Below are 23,472 nucleotides of genomic sequence, written 5' to 3' on the forward strand. Positions count from 1 at the left end.
TGTTGTGGGTGACCATGGGTACTGCACCTCTGGTAGTCACTGAATCTGACACTAAAATGAATCAGGAGTGGCCTCTCCAGGGCACAAGCCATGGCAGAGTTGATGTGGAGATCCATCTGTTGCCCATGCGTGGGACCCCCTACCCCTCCATGCTAATGACAAGTGCAAAGGAATGACAAAAGTCGATACAGTTTGGTGCCAGCAGCATTACAGGAGTTGTTGTGCCGGTGGTGGGTACAGCATTCAGCCGTCTTTGGGATTCTGACTCCCGGATTTTTCTACAGGGTTTACCCCCAAAGCCTTTCCTGTGAGCAGGTATAACCACAAGGAAGTGGAGGTTGAAGTAGGAGTTTTTCCTATGTGGATAACAAGCCCATTCTGCAACTGGTTTCAAGGCGCCAGTTCAGAGTCGGCTTCAGAAGAGATCTAATCAGGGGGCATTAGGGTAATCACATGGGGGATGAGGCACAAACTTCCATTCGAGAAATCACTCAGCAGGGGTGGGGAAGCAGGTGCCATACCTGCCATAGACCTCTTCTGTCCACCGACTGTCACACGTCCCCCTCCCTATGGCGTTTCAGACAAACGAGCGTGCTTATACTGCATGGAGACAAATCCATTCATTTTGTTGACACCCCCCTCTGATGGCGTCTCCCAGTGCGGTACACAACTCCCTAGTGACGCTAGTGCCGTAGGCAGGCACAATAACTCATTTGGGGGGGGGGATGTCCCGTGAATGCCCCCCCCCCCCATGATGCCAGTGGCCCACCTTTGCCCCTTCTCCTGTCAGTGAGAACAGCTCCACCGGGCCTAAGATCTATGCCCAAATGAGAAGGCCAGGAGTTGGACTTGGTTGTCAGAGGCTGTTTGAGACACAGGCCATGAAATGCATTTGTGTAGCAGTGGGAGGTCGTCCCCACCACCACCGTTTGGCCACTGACAACCCTCAGAACCCACTGGAAGAATGTGAAGTTTTCAGATGCCTGGGCCCTTCATGGGTTATTCTTCACTTCCTCTGGATGCTGCGTGACCTGCTGAGATTCTCCAGCACATTTGTGCATTGCAAGTTAATCCCATTTGCCTGCATCCCTCTCAACCCTGTCTATTTTATGGAGTGTGAACAAGCGGAGCTTTCATTCGAAGAGATTGGGAACGATCACTACAGGCAATACTGCTTCTGCAGGTCCGTTCGCTGCACAGCGCTTCTCCCCCACCCCGCCACGGGGGAAGGGTCAGCGCCTTGGCTTGTTCAGGCAGGGAGGGGTTAAATCGGAGGCGGTGCCAGCATCTCACTCACCTGAGACACCATCTCAGTGGAGGGCGACGACCGTGAGCGGACGTGGACGGCCACCACCGGGACGTCGGCCCTTTCCAGCAGGTTGTCGGCAGAGGCGAACTTGCCGGAGTTCCTGGCGGACGAGTGCCGATCGAACGGCGGCTGCGGGCCGGGGGGTTGCCGGCCGGGGCGGGGAGCCCTGGCCGAATCCTGTGCGGAGGTTTTGTTCAGCGTTAACTCCGAGCCGTACCACCTGTCGGCGCCGGCTGGCTGCCGGCTGGGCCCGGGGGGCTGGCGGCCGCCGGGGGAGGGAGCGCTCGGCTCGCACAGGGAGCTGAGGCTGGAGCAGGAGGACAGGCGGTGCTCGCCGCCCCCGGCCACCTGCACGTAGGCGCTGAGCCAGCGCTCCCTGGTGCCGCCCTTCTCCAGCGGCGGCGGCCTCCTGCCGGTTTTGCGGTGGACGTAGTCGGCCAAGGCGCTCTGCTGGAGTTGCTTCAGCTCGGGCCGAGACAGGTTGACGGTGGACAGGGCGCGGCCCTCCCGCTCGAAGAGCCTCCTCCTGTCGGCCACCGACCTCAGCTCGGCCGCCTCGGGGAAGGTGAAGGTCCGCTCTTTCTTCTGCTGGCCGCCCGGGGTTTCGCTGTCGCTCACTCCCACCTCGTTGATCTTCTCGGGCTCCGAGTACGAGCGTTTCTTCTGCTCCGCCGTCAGCCGCCGCCTGCTCCCGATGCGGCCCACCTGCTGGATGCTGTGAACCTCTTGGGCGCCGAGCTCCCAGGCGGCGATCCGCTCCTCGGTCGGCGTTATGCAGTGCCTCTCCTTCGGGCCGTGCGCCAGCTTCACCTGGGACACCGACCCCACGTGGGCTGAGGCCGGCCGGTCCAGAGCCTTTGGCTTGTTCAGGTAGGGAGGGGTTAAATCCAGATCCTTGCGGCGGAAGGAGGTGGCCCGCAGAACTTTGCTCTGAGCATCCTTCAGGCTGTTCCTGTAAGCTCGATTAAATGCATTATCAGGAGGAGAACCTGGAATGTCATCTTCCCAAAGGGTGTCCTTCTCGCCCCTCTCCATCAGCTGGACAGAGCTTCTACTCTTAATAAGCTGAGCGCCTTTGTTCGCAATGGGAATTGGGGACCTGTCATTCCTTGGAGCAGGTTTAGCAGCAGGCATCTGCAACTCCCTGTCCTGACGTCTTGGATCCTCTGACCTACTTGCCACATCTCTGCTTTCACACGTCAGGTGGTGAAGGATTGGGGTCTTGTCTGCACTGATGAGGTTCATGACAGCAGGTGACTGTCTCGCCAGCTGGGTGTCAGTGACTTTGTACCTGCCATCGTCCAGGCTGTTCAGTGAATTCCTGGCGCTGGACGACTGGCTTAACCTGACCGGGTGTGAGCCTGAATGGAATCCGCGTATATTCGGAGCCCTCTCGTCCTGTTCGCGTTGTTCAATCATGTTGACGGCCTCCAGAACAGAGGAGCGTTTGGTCATTTCAGCTTTTGCGAACTGCCCACTCTGGGTGCTACTAGAACTGTACCTGGACCTTTCAGAATCGGGTTTGCCTTCCTGTTCTCGGCATTGGCTCTGTTCCTGAAACTTTGGCTGAACAGCATTGATCATTTCATTGTAGCGTTTGGGACACACTTGCTTTTCATAGTTTCCCCAGTGGTCAGAGACCTGCTCTTTCTGGCCTTGGTCCAAACTGTCACTGTAACTTTCCCACTGCTGTGAGGCCTTTGCATCCAAATTTTGTTGCTTACAGTGGACCATTTTACTTTCTTGCTGGGGCTGCCAGAAAGGAGAACTCTGTCTGTCTCCATCCTGCATCCAAAGTGACTGATTTTCCTGTTCAGTTTTCCACTGGTAAGGCTCATCATTCATTTGGCTTTTTCCTTGCCAGCTCTCAGTCCGCTGAGCAGACAAACCTTTCTCGCTGCTTTTCCTCCTTTGCTGGGCTTGAGGCTGTTCTATATTACCACAAGAATACTGAGCATTAACTGTATTGGTGCTGACACCTATTGGTGTACTTGGACAGGACTGGTGCCCAACATCAGGCAACACTGGAACAGTATCAGGGAAGACATGCACCTTGTAGTGACCATATTGACCCTGTGTGTACTCCGAAGCGATCTCATCTTTGTTGTCAGAACCAAGTACAGCATTGGGTTGACGAAGACCAGACTTGTTGCCAATCCTTTGGGTTTTGCTTTCTTCGATATTGCATGGAGTACATTTAATCCTTTCAGTTGAAATTTGAGCATTCAATGTACTTTCTCTACTGAGGGCAGGGTAGAGTAACCCATTATTGTTGCTTTGAAGCATGAAACTACTGCTATTGGATGGCGCCTGCGCATACCGTGGTTCAGGCTGAGGCACAGGATAAATTCCTGTTGGTAGCATAGGTTGACCTGGCTGTGGTGTTTGAATGTAACTGTGTTTAGGCTGAGTAACTGGGCTACTTTCAGGGCTCTTCTCCATCACAGGGTTGAGTTGTCCTTCTAGAAATAGAGACTTCAGTGGGTGTGCTTGTCCACAAGACCCTGTGTGGTTGAGATGAGGCCACGCTCCCTTTTGCTGAGGTCGAGCAGACTTGCCCTGGCCATCCAGACTGGACCAGGAGGTAGGCTTATCATGGCTTCTAATTGCCATGAAGCTGTCGCTACGGGTTGGAGGAAGAGGAGGAGCTTTATTGTCCATCTCATAAGAGCCCCTGCTTGGGTTATTCCACACTGGGCCAATACTGTGTCTATTGCCACTGTAGGGCTTGTAATAGGTCCTGGGATCAATCTGGGATCGACCATTAGAACCTTTTATTGTTGAAGGACAACTGACCTCGCGTTCCTCAGATATTCCTCTATTTGAGTCATAGACTGTTCTTACATACTTTATATCAGCCTGTCTAATTCCCTCATGAAGGCTGTTCCTGGAAGTCATGTTTTCCATGGAATAGGAGCGTTCATTACGTAAATTTGGAGTTGGATATTCAGGAATGCTGGAGCTTGTAGAGAAGGAGCTGTAGGCAGAGTCCCTTTTGCTGTGATGATGGGGAAGCTGATCAATGCTGTTAGTGGATTTGGCAGGTGACAGGGTGCAAGAATGGTGGTAAGGAAGATTACTGTGGTCCAGACTTTCCATGCTCCCTCTTGAACTGTACTGATCAGGACTCCTTCTTAGATACCCATGATCATAGCCTGAGAGGTCACTGGTTGAAGAACTGGTGAGGCAAAAGAAAAGTATCTTGCATCAAAGTCAATCATTAATAAAGACACATTCAAATATAATAAAAACTATCCATAATATATTCTGTAACTCAACATTTACAAATAAACCTAGATTTAAAAGCAAAATTCCTAACCTACATTTGCAGTATATCCCAATTTTATTGCTTATCAATGATGGAATTCACAGGAAGTGGGCAATACCAGCATTTGTCGCTCATCCCTGAATTGAGTGGAACAAAAAATAAAATGCTGGGAAAACTCAGCAATTTGAGCAGCATCTGTGGAGGCAAAAAGGTGCAAGTCAATGTTCTTGTAGCATCCTGTTTCCTGTTCCAGATTCCACTGTCTATAGACTTTTTGTCCTGAACTGTGGCCTTTTTGGTGGGAAGTTAAAACACATTGATCTGAGGTCACAGGTAGGGATGGCACAACTCCTTCTCTGAATGATATAATTTCTAGTAAGTGTGTTTTGTTTTGAACAGTCTAGGAAATTTTTTATAGCCACCAGATTTTTATTCCAGATTTAATGATTTGAATTTAAAAGTTCCAGTTGGCAAGGTAGGATTTCTTGTCTTTTTTTTAAATTAGCTGCCCAGGCTTCTGGACACCAGTTCAGAAACTTTACTAAATTCTCTTATTTCACATGTGAAAATTCTATGATGTTTAGAAAAAGTAATTTATTGTGATTCATTATGTCAGATGTTTTTAAAAAGCAATTGTAACTTGAAAGTGTACTATAAAACATTGTTTACAGATAAACTTGTTACATTTTGGAATGTCCCGATGGTTACCAGTGGGCTCCAAAAGCAACTTATACCAGCCGACTGAATGGTTTGTGCTGGTGAAACTGATCCATGGTTATATAGGCTATTTTCTACTTGAAAAAATTGTATATTTAAGGATATTTTCCTTAGAAATCACAGGTTTCCATTAACAAGACATAAATACTATTTTATGTTTAATATTTGCATAAGCTGTAAATAATTTCTGTTCAAGAATTATTTAAGTGATATCCATCATATTAGAGCAAAACTGAAGGCACTAACAATCAGATCAAAAGGAGAGCGTGTTCAACAATTTTTAAAAAAGTATCTGCACAGTAGTTCTTGAAGTGAACAATTCATTAAAATATCTTTTGTGTAAATTCCAATCTTCACATTTATGATTATGAATGTCTTTGAATGAACTCATTCGATAGATGGTAATTGCACTCTCCCACCTGTGGAATGTAGGTGTGCCACACTATTATGGGTAAATGCATAGTAATTAGTTTACTATGACAAGGTTTCAGTATAGTCGCAAGAATAAATTAAAGAAAATTAAGAAAATAAGCAGCGCAAATGTACAACTTTAAAATGACTGATTAAAAATGCAACGCTGGTCAATTTGTCCCACTAATTACTATGCTTTTACCCGAATATATGCTCATGTCCAACATAATTTACACATAAACACTGCAATCTTTGATTTCCTGGATTAATCCATTATCTTCATCAAATAAGAAAAATGTCCGCTATTTCTCAGTCCAAGGTTATTCTGCCTGACCTACCGAAATATGCATGTATAATGCTTAAAATTTTGTACCAAAATTCAAGCTCAAAGTAGGGGGTCGCATTATACACACATATTTATGGCAGCAGGAATCGGGCGGGAGAGAGATGGAAGCACGAATCGGGCGGGCGAGGGGGAGAGAGACGGCAGGACGAATCGGGCGGGCGAGGGGGAGAGAGAGAGACGGCAGTGCAAATCGGGCTGGCAAGGGGGAGAGAGGGAGGGAGAGAGATGGCAGCATGAATCAGGTGGGCGAGGGGGAGAGAGATGGCAGCATGAATCAGGTGGGCAAGGGGGACAGACGGCAGCGTGAATCGGGCTGGCTAGGGGGGACAGACGGCAGCATGAATTGGGCAGGCGAGGGGGAGAGAGACGGCAGCGCAGATTGGGCAGGCGAGGGGGTCGAGATGGCAGCACGAATCGGGTGGGCAAGGGGGTAGAGATGGCAGTGCGAATTGGGCGGGCGAGGGGTAGAGAGACGGGAGCGTGAATTGGGCGGGCAAGGGGGTAGAGAGACGGCAGTGCGAATTGGGAGGGGGGAGAGAGATGGCAGTGCGAATTGGGTAGGCGAGGGGAGGGCGTCATACATGGGGGTAAAACTTTTCTCCCTTTTCTCCTCAAAAATGGAGGGAGTTCATTATACACACATATTTACGGTAATTCCCAACTCTTGTTTTACCAATGAATTTGATTTTAAGTCCCTCCATTCCCTTTCTGCTTATTCCTTGAAGAAGGGGTCAGGCCCCAAATGTTCGCAATATATCTTTGTCTCCTATGGACGCTGAAAAGACCAGCCGAGTTCCTTCAGCGTTTCGGGTGTATTTTTACTACAATCACAGCAACTGCAGACTTTCGTGTTTCACTCCCTTCATTCCCTTGACCACTGTCAACCCAATCTATCACCTCACATCGATCAGTCTTCAAAATTTTCAGATCATCTTCCTCATTAATGGTAGAGCATTTCAGTGATTTATTCTTAATCTTGGATTGACTTTTTTTGTCCCCATTCTTATCACTAGCATTTCTTCCTCAATTCACTTTATCTAATTTCTTACTTCAAAAGGCACAGTGGGACGTTTCCTGTGTTGTTCTGGCAGATGTTGTTTCTTTAGTTGCAATATTTGCATTTTTCTCTCAAACTGCCTTGGCGCATAATAGCTACTTAAAGCTGGAATGAATTCAGTAGATGAACATGACCCCATCTATGCACTTCAAAAAAGGATTTAAATGACAGAGCAAATGATTTGGATTGAATGGCTTCTTGTTGTTCCTACACAAACTACAATGATCAGCATAAATATTCCAAAGTTACAAAGATTCCATAGAATGTGGAATAAAAAGGTCACTTCGTTTAATTCCACAATGAATGGAGGAGTGGATAAATTCCAGACTTAGCAATGTGCAATTAGAAACCAAATATTAGCGAGGAATCACTTTTCTCTCAAGAAGCATGAGCCCAGCAACGGATGACATAACTGGCTGTTTAACGTCATAGCAATTCATAGATTCCTTTGCTACAAAACAAAACCTTGTAATCTGAGCAGTACCCCAAAGTACTTAAATTCATTTTAGTTTGTTTAGTGGTAAACATAGTAACTAGGGGCTTTCCCAAGAAACTGATAGTTTGAGGAAAGAGAAATTAAAATAAAACCTTTGTAGGACAACAGTAAAGAAGCTGAACATGTGTATTTCATCAACTGAATCTATAAACAAACCAAGTTATTTGATAGACAGGCTTAGGGAGAATAGAGGCTACATCAGGAATTGAGAATATAAGGACGTAGAGGACTGAAATTTTGTTTAGAGATGGATTCTGAGATTTTTAAAGGATGAAGAGGTGGAACTGCCTAATAGATAATGGCTAAGTTCTAGATGGCAGGATAATACCTGGAATAAGGTGACACAACCACCTGCATTAATTTAGTGCCCAACAATGAACCCTGCCCCAAATTGTGACAGAATAGGTTAGATGTGGATTCCAAATAACAGACCTAAAAAAGATGCTGATGTGAGTTTTAAGCAGGAGCAGAGGAGATAGAGTTAATGGAAAGCACTTCATTGGATTTTTAAATTGGGTGCCAATGTGATAGGAAAGAAGGAAGAATGTTAGAGGAGAGGTGTATGGGTGTGGGAAGGAAAGATACGTGTGGAGAGGCGTGTTGAGGAGGGGGTTTGGGATATGTGTGGTGGGGAGGTGTGGAAGGAGAGAGATGTGGGGAAGGTGTGTGGGAGGGAGAGGTGTGTGTAGGGAGAGAAGTATGGGGGAGGTGTGTGTGTGAGGGGGTGGTGGTGGAGAGGCAGAGGTTTGAATGGATATAAAAATGATGTTACAGTGGGATTGGGGTTTGAATCCTGTGCTTTCTGTAAGGAGTTTGTACGTTCTCTCCATGTCTGCATGGATTTCTTCCAGTGTCTTCGGTTTTATCCCACCATTTGAAACGTACCAGGGGTGTAGGTTAATTGGGTGGCATGGGCACATGGGGCCCAAAATAGCAGAAAGGTGGAGTCAAAGGTGGTTACCAAGAATATGCACAGATTCTTTGTGAAATAATCTGGAGTTGGAAGGTCCGTTCGGAAAGTGCAAGATATTAAGACTAAAGAGTTTGGCAACAACAAAAAGGGAAAAGTTGGAAACAATGTTTAAGGAACAAGATTTGAAGAAAGATCTTTCCAAGTATCAGAAGGTGGAAGTTCCGACTCGTTCAAGACTAGATGTTGGTGAAGGTGTCTGACAACAGAGGGAGGGGAGGAAGCAATGAAGAGATTTGTATCATTAGTACACATGTGGGTTCCAGCCCTACAGCTTGGTTTGTAACTTCAACTGACTGATCTTATGATGATGGTCATGGTATGGAAGCAAATTAACATATTTCCAAATCCAACAGAAGAGGAGATTTGGAAGGGGATAGTTAAACACATTAAGGATTGAATTGTGTGAAAATATACCAGTGTCACATTTACAGAGAACATTGTTTTGTCTGTTTTGACATTGTATGGACTTTGGATTGGAGAGATTCAACCTTGTAAGAAAAATAATGGAATGGTTCAAGACAAATGGTCATGCTATTTGGGAACCAATGCTGTGACCACAGAAAAATGGGATTCAGGGAAAATGAACAGTGGTTGCAAACATGGGAATCCTGGTCTGTTTTACAAGTGTGGGAGGGTTATTGTGTTGTTGGATTACTCCAAAACAATGGGCAGTTTTGATCTTGGAGAAATAAGCAATGTGGTGTTTGCCATGGTCAAATGGATGATTAAGATACTTGCAGATGAGACATGATTCCATATGTGTTCCTTACACTTGGGGAACTAACTGGTGTAGATCACAGTGATGGTTTGGAAATTAAAGGATGAAGGCAAGAGAAAATGAAAATGAAAGCTTGTCAACTATTACAGAAGACTTAAAATGGGAATATGATAGAAATAGTGGTTGCTGTTCAGCCTTGGGTGAAGAGTCTATTTCTGTGCTGTATCTATTATTTTAAACAAATTAACAATGATGGTGGACAGATTTCACCAAAACAAAAACATTTGGAAACTAAACCAGTGAAAGTAATTGAGGAGGTAGGTAGTTTTTTAAAAAAAGTATAGGGAATTGAGATCACAGAAGAGGAGTTGGTGATAGGGTGCAGCTGAACCATGAACACGGTGAAAGATAACAGGCTTTAGAGGATCAGGTCCCACTCCATCTATTGTCTTCGTCAGAAAACATTATGATGATAAACTATTTGGGTGGGGAGAAAGAGTGTTTCCAAATGTGATTAGAATGAAAAAAAAACCTCATGTTTCATTCTTTCTTCAGCAGTGAGTAGGAACTAATCTAAATCCATAATGGGCTCAATGTTAATGATGGGTTATCACTTCACATTTTTCTCAAAGCTACACTCATCTTTGAATACTTCTCACTGGAGTTCAACTAATTGATCCACATTGCCAGAACCATGGTCTTCCCAACTGCAGTTTTGGACTGCAGTGAGCAGATGACATTGAATATCTGTACGTTTGGAGGCTTTGCTCCACTTAATTTTTGACTTCACTTAAGAAGACAAGAGATTTACACTTGAAATTGACAATAAAGATCTTTTACCATTCTGCTGCCTCTGTACCACACTGCGCATGACAATAATGGTTCACAACGAGAAGGACTCCCACGTTTCAGGAGTCACCTCCCAGTGAAGGACAAGGTTGATTAAAAATTTTACCATCTCATTTAATGTACTAGTACAGACTTTGGCCACCTCAGGAAAAGGATTTGAAGATCAAGAATTGAATCTGCATGGTCAGCTCATGGAATGCTAATTCCTTCCTCCTACAGTTGTGAGGCATGGAGTACTTATAAAAGGCACCCCTTTTAGGGGAGATACCACTAATTCTGTATGCACAAAATCCTCCAAATCCACCAGTAGGTCAACCAACACCAATGACCTCAACCTGGCCAATATACCTGGAGACAAGGCCCTAATAACAGGCTCTGATGGTCAGACTATGTATTTTGCACACCTGACTTCAGACCTACTATTCTGAGCTCTGATATGAAAGGAGATTATCGGAAAGACAGATAATATGATCTGACGATGTTCTCAAAGACCTCTAGAGAAATCTTTTCAATTAGTGGAAATCGGTGACTCACCACCCCTCAAAATAGAAATCTCTTGAGAATCGCAAGTGCATTTGTCACGAATCCAAAGAAACACAATGTAAATAGGGAAACTAGCATGCCACCTCCCAAACTGCCGTCCCATTCAGTCAAGCATCTATCTGCAGAGCGTGCAGATCCCAATTTGGACCTCACCCACTTCAGAGCCCACAGAAAATGAGGCGGAAACAAATGGTCTGATAGATTTATGAAGAAGATTATGGCTCAATTAGTTTCACAAGATATAAAAGCAGAAGTAGGCCTATTAGCCCATCGAGTCTGCTCAGCCATTTCAATCATGAGCTGATCCATCCTCCCACTCAGCCCCACTCCCTGTCTTTCTCCTCATAAATCTTAATGCCCTGACTAATCAAATACTTGTGGCAACAAGTTCCATAGACTCATGACTCTCCAACTAAAGACATTTTCCACATTTCTATTTTAAATTGAAGCCCTTTAATCTTGAAGTTATACCCTTTTATTCTATAATCCCCTACCAAGGGAAACATCCTTGCCACATCTACTCTGTCTAGGCCATTCAGAATTCAAAATGCCTCTAATGAAGTCTCCCTCATCCCTCTGTACTCCAGCAAGTATAGTCCAAGAGCCAACAAACATTCCTTATATGCCAACCCTTTCATTCCTGTATCATTCCAGTAAATCTCTGAACCCTTTCTAATGCACATCTTTTAAATAAGGTGCCCAAAACTGTACACAGTACTCCAAGTGAGGTCTCACCAGGGCTCTATAGGGTCTCAACATTACATCTCTGCTCTTATAAGCTATTACTCTAGAAATTAAAGCCAAAATTGCATTTGCTTTCACCACCGACTCAACTTGAAAGTTAACCTTTAAGATACCCAGCATGAGGACTCTCAAGACCATTTGCATCTTGGAATTTTAAATTTTCTCCCCATCTAAATAATAGTCTGCCCATCTATTTCTTCTACCAAAGTGCATGACCGTACACTTTCCAACAATGTAGTTCTTCTGCCATCTCTTTGCCCGTTCTAATCTATTCAAGTCTCTCTGCAACCTTTCAGTATACTCAGCACCACCTGCCCTACCATCTACTTTGGTTACATCGGCAAACTTAGCCACAAAGCCATCTATTCCATAATCCAAATAATTTATATACAACATAAAAAGAAGTGGCCCCAACATTGACCCTGTGAAATACCACTGGTAACTGGTAGCCAACCAAAATAGGATCCTTTTATTAATTCCAAGGGGTCTCATCTTCTTTAGCAGCCTTATGTGTGGCACCCTATTTTGAAAGTCCAATTACACAACATCAACTGCATCTCCCCCGTCCATCCTACTTGTGATCTCTTTAAAAAATTGCAATAGGTTTGTCAGGCATGATTTTCCTTTAAGGAAACCACGGTGACTTGGGCCTATCTCATCATGCACTCCCATATATCTCGTAACCTCATCCTTGACAATTGACTCCAATAGCTGACATCAGCTATTTCTTATAATTTCTTTCTGCTACCTCGCTCCCTTCTTAAACAGCGGAGTGACATTTGCGATCCTCCAGTCGACCGGAACCATTCCAGATTCCATTGAATCTTAGAAGATCATTACCAATGCCTCCACAATCTCTACACCTACCTCCTTCGGAACCCAAGGGTGCATTATACCCGGTCCGGGAGATTTATCTACCCTTAGACCATAAAGCTTCCCAAGTACCTTCTATCTTGTGATATTGACTGCACTCACATCTCTTCTGAGAGAGAGCTACTAATGTGTTCCACAGTGAAGACTGATCCAAAATAATCATTCAGTTCCTCTGCCATCTCCTTGCCTCCCATTACAATTTCTCCAGTGTCATTTTCTATTGGTCCTATGTCTACTTTGGTCACTCTTTACTCTTTCACATTTAAAATGTATTTAAAATAGCTTTGAGTATCCTCTTGGATATTATTTGCTAACTTCCTTTCATAATTCCTCCTTCCTTCCTTCCTAATCACTTTCTTAGATGCCTTCTCTAAGTTTCTAAAAGTTTCTCAATCCTCTATCTTCCCACTTACTTTTGTTTGCCCTTGCTTTTGCTTTTACTTAGGCTTTAACTGCCCTCATCAGTCACAATCGTCTAATTTTTCCATTCACAAATTTCTTTCTTTTTGGTATGTACCTATTCTGCACTTCCCTCATTTCTTGCAGAAACTCCAGCCATTGCTGACCTGCTGTATTCCCCATTAGTGTGCTTTTCTAAAGCACTTTGGCCAGTTACTCTCTCATGCAACAGTAATTTCCTTTACTCCACTAAAATACCGACACATCAGACTTTAGTCTCTTCTTTTCAAATTTCAAAGTGAACTCAATCATATTGTGATCACTGCCTTCCGAAGGCTCCTTTACCTCAAACTCTCGAATCTCCTCTGGTTTATTACACAGCACCCAATCCAAATCCCCTGGTGGTCTTATCAATAAGCTGCTTCAAAAAGCCATCCCTTGGCATTCCACAAACTCCTGAGATCCTGTACCGACCTGATTTTCCCATTCTACTTTAATGTTAAACTCCCGCACGTTGTCCTTCTGACGTGACTTATCTATTTCCAGTTGTATTTTGTAATCCATATCCCAGCGCTGTTTGGGAGCCTGTATATAACTGCCATTAGTGTCCTTTTAGCTTTACCATTCTTTAACTCAATCTATGACCCTTCTTTGAAATGATTTAATATTGTTGCTTCCCACCAGAGCCATGGTGCCCCCTCTACTTACCAGCCTATACATGTGATACACTGAGTATCTTTGGACGTTCAGCTCCCAGTGACATCAGTCTTTTAGTAATGACTCAGTAGTGGTCACGACATCATTCCTGCCAATCTGCACCTGAACAGCAAGACCATTCACCTTGTTTCTAATGCTGCATGCATTTAAGTATAATACCTTCAGACCATTTAGTGAACCTATTGTGCCCTCTGCACCAGTTTTTCAGCCATGCATTCATCTGCCTTATCTCACTATTTTTGCCCTCACTAGCACGTGACACAGGGAGTAATCTTGAGATGACCATCCTGGAGATTCTGCTTCTGAGCTTCCTCCCTAATTCCCTGTATTCCCTCTTTAGGACCTTCTGTCTTATCTTACCAGTGCCATTGGTACCAATATTTTTGCACATGGAACTACCATGAACTTAGTAAACTTCCCAGAACAAGGTACCAATGTATTAAATTAAGAATTTGGCCAGTGCATGAGTTCAAATATTTGTCAACAGATGCAATGCAACAATGTTATCAGGCAGCATTTTAGCAAACACCGTTGGGCATTCAACTAATCGATTAAAAATGTGTAGCTTGTGCCAAAACACAAGTCTAACAGAAATATCAGATCAGTTCAGCAGCAGAGGTATTTATTTTGTCTGGGGGGAAAAAAATTAAAGCAAATTGCAGCTGTCTTGGAGTGAGAAACTTCAATGTCAAGTCAGAGGTCATCTCTCCTTATTTAGATTTCAAATAGCATTTCTCAACTGTAGGTGCCAGATAGTAATGTGTCTCATCAAAAAAGCAGAATAGTTTGGTGCAATTTTAGTAAGAAATCCCACATTTCAATGCCAGTTCCAAGTTATATTTCTGAATCATTCCTAATCTGTATAATAACTTGACTGAAATTAATATTGCACATAAAGGTTAGGAATAATCAGACATTTAAAGTACGTTTAATTTCAACATCGTACAACATTGTCCCCACAGGTTTTAAAATGGCCACTATTATCCTGGTATCAAAAAAGGGTGAGAGTAACAGGCCTCAATGTATAATGAGGGTTTCCAAAGTTAGTGAGGTTCCCTACCACCCAGTATGCAGCATCTTCCACTTACTCCCATCAGGGAAGAGATACAAAAGTATTAGAGCCAGAACCACCAGGCTGAGAAACAGCTTCTTCTCACGGACAGTGAGAATGCTGAATGACAGATAAATTGCTCATACAAACCCTCCATGATTCTATTAATTATTTCACAACTGAAAAACCTCACAAAGATAAGTGTATACAGAGCCGTTGTCATACCCACACTCCTGTTCGGCTCCGAATCATGGGTCCTCTACCGGCATCACCTACGGCTCCTAGAACGCTTCCACCAGCGTTGTCTCCGCTCCATCCTCAACATCCATTGGAGCGCTTTCATCCCTAACGTCGAAGTACTCGAGATGGCAGAGGTCGACAGCATCGAGTCCACGCTGCTGAAGATCCAGCTGCGCTGGGTGGGTTACGTCTCCAGAATGGAGGACCATCGCCTTCCCAAGATCGTGTTATATGGCGAGCTCTCCACTGGCCACCGTGACAGAGGTGCACCAAAGAAGAGGTACAAGGACTGCCTAAAGAAATCTCTTGGTGCCTGCCACATTGACCACCGCCAGTGGGCTGATATCGCCTCAAACCGTGCATCTTGGCGCCTCACAGTTTGGCGGGTAGCAACCTCCTTTGAAGAAGACCGCAGAGCCCACCTCACTGACAAAAGGCAAAGGAGGAAAAACCCAACACCCAACCCCAACCCACCAATTTTCCCCTGCAGCCGCTGCAACCGTGTCTGCCTGTCCCGCATCGGACTTGTCAGCCACAAACGAGCCTGCAGCTGACGTGGACTTTTACCCCCTCCATAAATCTTCGTCCGCGAAGCCAAGCCAAAGAAGAAAATATGCATTGTGCAGATGTATCATTTGTCAGTATGTGTGCTATGTTTGGTTGTGTGTTTACAGTGTTTTACTCCGAGGACCAGAGAATGCTGCCTCATGCTGTGCTTGTATAATCGGATGATAAATAACTTGAACTAGTTTAACTGGTGTGTTACTTTAACTAAAAAAGTGTCGCTACATGTTGAGACCTCCAAGATCTCAAAATTTAACAGTTTAAGATAAATCAGTTTGATTACTCATCATATCTGCTTCAACCAGCATCAGCTGGTAGTGAATCAATGCAGAAGGAAATATCTGACTGGAATACAAAATTACTATTCCTGAAATTTAGAATGAGAATGCTTACTCATTGTGCAACCTTCTTCTTCCATTTTAAAGAAATTGGACATTGGTAAAACATGTACAGTTAGTCAGTGATGACTATACACAAAGATTCCACACTGAGAGGGGAATTTTCTCTTTACACTGTTTCATCTAAGGGAATAGCGTCCCCATTACGCATGCCTACTCCTTTCCTCATCATCGCTCCTCATTGTGGCAAGCTAACCATGCCTTCGCTAGTGTCCATGCTTAATTTATAAAAAGGATGTTTTAAATCTCTATAGTAATAAGTACATAATTATTCCAACCATAAAACCCTGGAGTGTGCATGCCTGGAGTGGGAAAAGAAAGACTGTTGAGTAAAACATGAAAGTCTGCAGATACTGTGATTGAAGTAAAAACACAATGCTGGAGAAATTCGGCAGGTCGAACGGTGTTCAGGCGCCTGCCTACATTTGCTCGTACCTTGATGAAGGGCTCAAGCCCAAAAGATTGGTTAGGTATCTTTATCACTGGGATATAAAGTACACTGTATGACCTGCTGAATTTCTCCAGCAATGAGTTTGTACCTTATTTTAAGACTATCGTGTAACGGGTCCATTTCGATGTCATTACTTGCAATAAGGTTTTAAGTGGTAATATACAATTCTTAGAAAAACAGAATTTACAGGTAGTACCGTAAATATTCGTGTATAATGCAAAAAATTTTCCTCCTCAAAAATAGGGTGGGGGGGTTGCATTATACATGAGAGTAAAATTTTAAACATTTTTTTCTGCAGGTGAGCAGTAATCGGCAGCGCGACTTGGGCGACCAGAGAGACACGAGTGTGACTCAGGAGGCCAGGCAGGCGGCAGGAGAGACATGAGCAGGCGAGCGGAGAGACGCGAGTGCGGCTCAGGAGGCTGGGCGGGCGAGCGGAGAGGCGCGAGTGCGGCTCAGGGGGCTGGGCGGGCGAGCGGAGAGACGCAAGTGCGGCTCAGGAGGCTGGGCGGGCGAGCGGAGAGACGCGAGTGCGACTCAGGTAGGTGAGGGGAGGGGTTCGTATTAAACACGGGAGTAAAAATGTTCCCCCTTTTTCCCCTCAAAAATGGGGGGGGGCGTCACATTATACATGAATATTTACAGTAATTTAAGATACTCTGAAACTTCAAAATAATGACTGAAAATCAACCGCAAATGTCTGTAAGTAATTAAAGAAAGAAAATTTGCTAATCATTTTTTTCTTCAGTGCTATCTGATCTTCCTTCGATGGTGGAACCTGAGGCTGCCAAACTTTTACAGTTAAATCTACCAATCCATTCTAGATGAGGTCTACTTTGAAGATAGTTTTTTAAATTTAAGCATGTTTTCTGGGATAGAACAAAACAGCAGTTTCTCTGTTGCCATGGTAATAAATTGGATCCCCACTAACCTGGAATGGTAGCTTTGATGCCAAGGAGTGCTGATGGTGCCCTGAGATATTTGCATCATGCTTGAATCCGGTTGGCTTTCCGCTAATTTTGTAGAATGCCAGGAGTGAGGTCGGGCTGTGGCTTCAGTCCGCCTGTGGAGGTAAATCGAAATGTAGCTTTGGAAAAAGTGATAGCAAAGTACAAAAAAAAATCAGTACATACTGAGCAGCAAATAAATTCAAGGTTTGCTTTTACTTCTATATTTGTGGGTATACAAAGTGAAGCTTCTCCCTGAAATTTTTTTGCTCCATTACAAACATCAGTTTTTGTGCAGAGAAAATGCTGCAAGAAATTAAGAGGCTGGAGTGTTTGCAAATAGTCTTGTTTTAATTTTCCAAGTCAGATTCAATATTTGCTGACAAACACTGTCACTGGATTCTTCACTGGGTGTGAATCACTTTTAAAGACCCATCTCCAGCTGTGCAATTTTATTTTCATAAATTATTCCGTATTAATAGAATGGTTAATTCTCTAGGAAAGTCGTGTTCTGTTCAACTTCTGGTCGTGGTTCTCAGTAACAATAAGATCAGAGCAAAACTCGGCTGAGTAAAGCAGTTCATATGCTGAACACCTCACCATACAAACTAAAAAATGATCTGTTTTGTTGAACTATTATCTTTTGTACAACAAACATGTTGGCTCCCACTTCTTAATTCAGCAGTCAAAATAAAGACAGTAGTCAAGTCAGCATTGTTAAACTAGGTTGATGTTTCTGTGTAAATAATTGGATAGCATGAAATCCCATCAGACAAGGAACAAAGTTGCTATCAATCAATCAAAATATAGGAACCACTGAATAATTTTCCTATTGGGATGGTTTGATGTTGGCTCCAACATTGATAGTGATTCCAGTTGATATCAACTGTTCTTAAAGAAAGGTTGCAAGCTTGCATATTTTAAAATAAAACTTTCAATAATGGCGAATGCACCTCTGATATGATTATAAAAGTATATAGAATCAACTTGCCTTTACACATCACATTCAAGACATTTCCAAACCACTATGCAGCCATCAAAATACTTTTGAACAGTCAACACTGCTGTAAAAGGACAGAACACAGCAGCCAAGTTGGGCAAGTACAAATGCCAATGTAATTTTGCTTAGATAATTGCTTTTTGATCAATATTTCATATTACGTTATAGTTTTCTTGATTAATTACCTCAAAGTGTGCAATGGAACTTCAAGTGATTAGTAAACAGGATTAACATGCATCATACAAGCAGTCAGGCTACTTTCCCTCCAATTTTATTTTACTTTTAAAAATTACTTTTTAAAACTTTTGATCTTTTAAAAGAGATTGTACTTTTGAAAAGAGAACAGCACAATGTGGACCTGATCAATAATTTAAAGAAAAACAAAAATCCCACACAAATCACATAATTCAAATCAATTTACATCCTAATTTTCAGATCCTCTTTGGAGTTTCTAAAGAAGATAATCTGAGCATGACAGATTTTTTTAATTTCAGATTTATTAATAATGAGAAAAAGAACGATCAAACTTTTAATTGCTTAAAATAATTTGTACATTCAGTGGCTAGACTCAGCAAAGTGCTCCAAACAGGTTGCTAAATTTATTGGTTGATAATTCAGATCAGAGATTATGATAATAACATGGAAATACTTTTGATCTCAAACAGAAATTGATCCTTGGGTAAGATGAAAGTTGGGCACCGAGTTAAAACCATATGCTTGGTTTACTTAAAAGCTGATAAATGGTTTGACTGCTGGGTGTCTTAAGAGTTAAGAGGTTAAAATGTATTATTTTGTTGTGGCAATGTATGTTTGGTTATTAAGATAGACACAAATAATCAATATATTCACATTTTCTCTTCTAGTTGAACTCATCTGAGCTAGAGCCTGATTAATGATTAAAAGATAGATAATAAATATGGTTCTGGCCCCGTTACATAGGTCAAGGGAAATACCTTAATGGAGAGATGTATTACTGGTGATAGTGTCAAATCATGCCCTGCTCAAAAAGTGTTTCTATTTTTGTGTTGGAACTGTTATGGGCATCTGATCTCCTCTGATCTCCAATGTCCAAACAGGTAAACTTTTGGGAAAAAAAAAGTTTTCTCCACATCAGTAATCGGAGCACTAGTGGGTTTCACCCTAGATCAAGAAACTTCAATGTGACACCTGAAAAACTGGACTTCAAACATGGGTCTGATTTCTAAAGACACATACATTTTGTTGTAACTACACCAAGGCACAATGCTGCTCAAAGCTCTGCATCAATTTTAAAGGTTGTTGAATAATTCCATAATAAAACCTTTTCTTCCAGCAAAGTTTGGTAGAAATAAATTGTAGGGTCACTTGGAAAATCATTTATGCCTTGTACTTTTTGAAGTTTATACCACAGGCATAAAATACAATATTGGCACACGAAGGAATTACAGGGACCACACTCAATTTAAAACTGTATGGTTGAGATCACAGATCATTGAGAAATATCTTTATTGCTTGCCTCTGATTTTCCTGCAGGTTTTGAATTGTTAGCAGTGAATGACCCTCCCAAACGAAACCTCAAAACAATCTGGAGTATACCGATGATCACATCAGTGGAAAATCCAAATTCTGGATGAAACACACAAAACTACTTTTGACTAATAAAGCTTCTTCCTCCACTCACTTAAAAAAGCTGTAGTTTTATGTAATTTATTTGATCCATTGGGTCAAACTACATTGGATTTTATAGTGTACACAGGATTAGATCCAAGCAGTGCGAGACTTTATGTCCTCCATATAACCTTGTACGACTCATCTTAGGTCAAGAGCAGACTGGAAAATTATTATGTCTCTATTGCATTGCTGTGAAGTAGAAACCACTTGCCAGAATTGCAAAAGTGGTAGAACAGCAAAACCCCTGGTATCTGGCTCCTATGGAGAATGGTGGATGCCAGATAAATGTGTTTTCTGGTTGCTTGAGACTTGCTCTTACAATACCTAATTTATGCATTAAAAATAAACAGTTTAAAAGACAAAACTACTACACTGTACTTGCACTGAACAAACTTCTCTTGTTTGAATATATATAAATCTTAAAGCATTTTGCTTTATTTCCAGTCACATTCTTTGAAAACATTTAACCGTTTGCTGCATCTGCATTCAAGGGATGTGGGCTTTGCAAGCTAAGCCTGCTTTTAATTGCCTGGCCCCAAATGACCCTAGCCACCGAGTTTGACCACTGTAGTCCTTGAGGGGTGGGTACACTCACAACGCTGTTAGGGAGGTAGGGGTGGATACACTCACAACGCTGTTAGGGAGGTAGGTAGTTCCAGGATTTTAACCCAGTAACAGTGAAGGAACAGCAATATGTTTCCAAGGCACAATGGTATGTGACTAGGAGGGAACTTCCAGCAGGACGTGCTCCCATCCTTTTGCTCTCCCTGACATAGTTGGTGGAGGCCATGGGTTTGGAAAGTGCTCCCTGAGGAATCTTGGTGAGTTGTTGCAGTGTATCCAGTAGATGATACTGTGACTGTCAATGCTGGAGCGAGTGAATGATTGATATCGGGGTGTCTATCAAGCCGGCTGCTATGTCCTCTGTGGTATCTTGTTGAAAAGAGACAATTCTATCACATTCCTGACTTGAGCCTTTTAGATGGTAGATTAGACAAGTTAGGAGGTGAGTTACCCACTGCAGGATTCCTAGACTCTGATGAACTCTGTAGCCACAATGGCTACTTCAAACCAGCTTCTGGCTAATGGGAACCCTCCCGGGATTTTGATAGTAGGGACTCGGTGATTGTAATGCAAATTGAATGTCAATTGATGATAGTGGGATTTTCTCTTTTTGGGGATTAATGTTGCCTAGCACTGTGTGTCTTAAATGCCGCTTACTACCTCTCAGTCCAGGTCTGTATACTGTCTTGGTCTTACTGCATTTGGATGAGGTCGACTTAGAAATCACTATTAGGCAGGGCACTTAAATTTTTCTTACTTCCCTGTGAAGCACCTTCAACATTAAATAGGTTATATCAATCCAAATGGACTGATATTTTAAAATATTGCTCTAAGTTCTGTATTCTTTATGTTAAAAATATGAAGATTTGCAATCTTTGCAGAGAATATTTCATTTATCTTCTCATACGGAATCATTAACAGAAAAATACACCTGAAATTTGCATGAATTTCAGAAAGATTCATTACACCTGCTCTTGATATTCCTCAAAAGCACCAATCCGTCAATTCCTTCAACCCTCTTTCTACAATGTAGAAAGCAATCTAAGCATTGCATGCTTTACGTCCTTTTCCTTCTAAGAAAAGTATTGTGTCCAATCTAAAAAGGGGAAATAGTCTGCTGCGCCAGGAAGAAAGGGGAAAGTTGGAACAAAATAAAATGTCAAAAGTGAAAATCAGGGGTGCAGTGCTGCTGGAGATCACCAGAGTGCCACTCCGCCACTTCAGGGGGCAGTTCTGACACCTCATGGGGCCACTCCAAGCACTTCTTTGTGGCCAATTTTGGTGAGCTCCAGCATCTAAAAAATGAGCACCGCACCCCTGGTGAAAATCATGGTAAAAATACACTGAGAAGCACAAGATATCTAAGGATTTTCCATCACCTCTTTACTCCTTTATCTTCATCATGCTTTGGCTGGAATTAAATGTAAATAAATCAGATAATTTCTATTCCCCTGTTTTTTTTTTGTGATATAGATACAAATATAACTTGATCTTTCAGGGAATGCATTGTCAGTCAATCTAATGCAGACTGAAAGTAATTGCATTAAGCAAGCATTATTGTTAGTCTGAAGACAGGCAAAAATGTGAATTTTAAAAAAAGCATGAGGTTCTGGGCCATTCTCCTGTAGAAAATGTATGTGATAGAGGTGTTGTTTTAAAAACCACTGTAAGCTCCCTAAATCACATTCAATAGTTATATCCAAGAGAAAAGCAAAGCGGTGATATATTTAGATTTTCAAAAGCTTACTGACTATTACTTACAAGAATGACCTCAACAGACACAAAGCCACATCCAGAACTCATTGGTTCACTATCTTTCTGCCTTTGGATTCGATAAACCTTCCCAGGTTGTTTGGAGCATCTTCTCCTCTTCACTTCACCTGATTACCCTGGCCTCCTTTCCAACTCAATAAAGCTGGCATTCCTTGTCCATCACCGCTTTCTCCAGTTTCAACTGTACCCCCACCCACCAATGCTAGTGTGTGGGAAAATGTGAGTTTTCAGCCACGCTCACTGGTGTGAGGCCCATCAATGCTGATGAAATCTTGCAAAACTCCCCCTTTCCCACATAACCAGCAGCAATAAAAAGCTTTCAGCTTTCATAAACCATGTAAAATGTTTCCAAAATAAATCAGTTCTTGAAAATCATCCTGAGATATTGCATTACTAATCATTCACGTCAATGTGCTCAATTTCTCAAAAAATCAAGAGGCAGAATCTCTTTTCCACAGCATTTCATTTAAGATAGCTTTGCTAATTCTGGTTACTCATTTGAGCAAGAAGGGGGATAACCATGTCAAATAAAGGGGAACATTGGCAAAAATGCTTTGCTCAAATTAACCTCCAATCAAGTTGATCAAAGAAGGATGATGAAGGTTAATATCTCTGGACTAGAAAGTTTGAACATAGCCTGGGGTCATGCTATAAAAATGGTTCCATTCTTTTGCAGGATGACCAGTAGATCAGATGCTTACACCCAGGGCTAAACAAGAAACAACCATTTCTGAAATGACCATGTGATCTTAAGCATAAAATCACAGAATTGTACAACATGACATACATAACATAACATAACAATTACAGCACGGAAACAGGCCATTAGGCCCTTCTAGTCCGCACCGAACCAAACACCCCTTTCTAGTCCCACCTCCCTGCACAATGCCCATAACCCTTCATCTTCTTCTCATCCATATACCTGTCCAACCTTTTCTTAAATAATACAATTGACTCCGCCGCCACTATTTCTCCCGGAAGATCATTCAGATCATACAGGACAGCCTTGTTTACTTCAACCATCAAATCCTATCCTTTTATTAATTCCACATCCCTTTATATACTTCTCATGTAAATACCTGTCCAGATACTTCTTAAATATTCCTGCCTGACCTTCCCTGGCAGCTCACTGTAAAATTCAACTACTCATTGGGAAAATTTACCTCTGAGAACCTTTTTAAATCTCCTCCTTCTCATCTTAAATCTATGCCTTCTAATTTTAGATACCCCAAACCACGGGAGACAGACACTGCTGTCTACCATATCCATTGCCTCTTGTAATTTTATCTTCCTCTATTATGTCACCTCTTAATCTTCTTTGCTCCAGGGGAAACAAACCCTAGCTTATCCAATCTCTCCTGATAACTCAACCCACTTAAACCAAGCAACAGCCTTGTGAATCTTTGCTGAACCC

The 23,472-nt window shown here is 42.7% G+C and overlaps 1 protein-coding gene and 1 long non-coding RNA gene across 2 annotated transcripts in view; one reads left to right on the forward strand and one right to left on the reverse strand.

The window, feature by feature from the left end:
- Window positions 1-23,472, reverse strand: part of shroom3 (shroom family member 3) — a 264,226-nt gene that overhangs the window by 28,642 nt on the left and 212,112 nt on the right. The window contains exons 2-3 of the mRNA XM_069925478.1: window positions 17,056-17,187; window positions 1,298-4,487 (exon numbers count right to left, since the gene is read on the reverse strand). Coding sequence (XP_069781579.1) covers window positions 1,298-4,487; window positions 17,056-17,114 — 3,249 coding nt within the window. The 5' untranslated portion in view covers window positions 17,115-17,187. The remainder of the gene's footprint in view (window positions 1-1,297; window positions 4,488-17,055; window positions 17,188-23,472) is intronic.
- On the forward strand, window positions 1,269-19,721 carry LOC138757726 (uncharacterized). The gene is made up of 3 exons (XR_011353860.1): window positions 1,269-1,378; window positions 16,423-16,665; window positions 19,584-19,721. It is a non-coding gene; the product is annotated as an uncharacterized lncRNA (long non-coding RNA).

Source organism: Narcine bancroftii, chromosome 3 (genome assembly GCF_036971445.1).
Source record: "Narcine bancroftii isolate sNarBan1 chromosome 3, sNarBan1.hap1, whole genome shotgun sequence".
Taxonomy (NCBI): Eukaryota; Metazoa; Chordata; class Chondrichthyes; order Torpediniformes; family Narcinidae; genus Narcine; species Narcine bancroftii.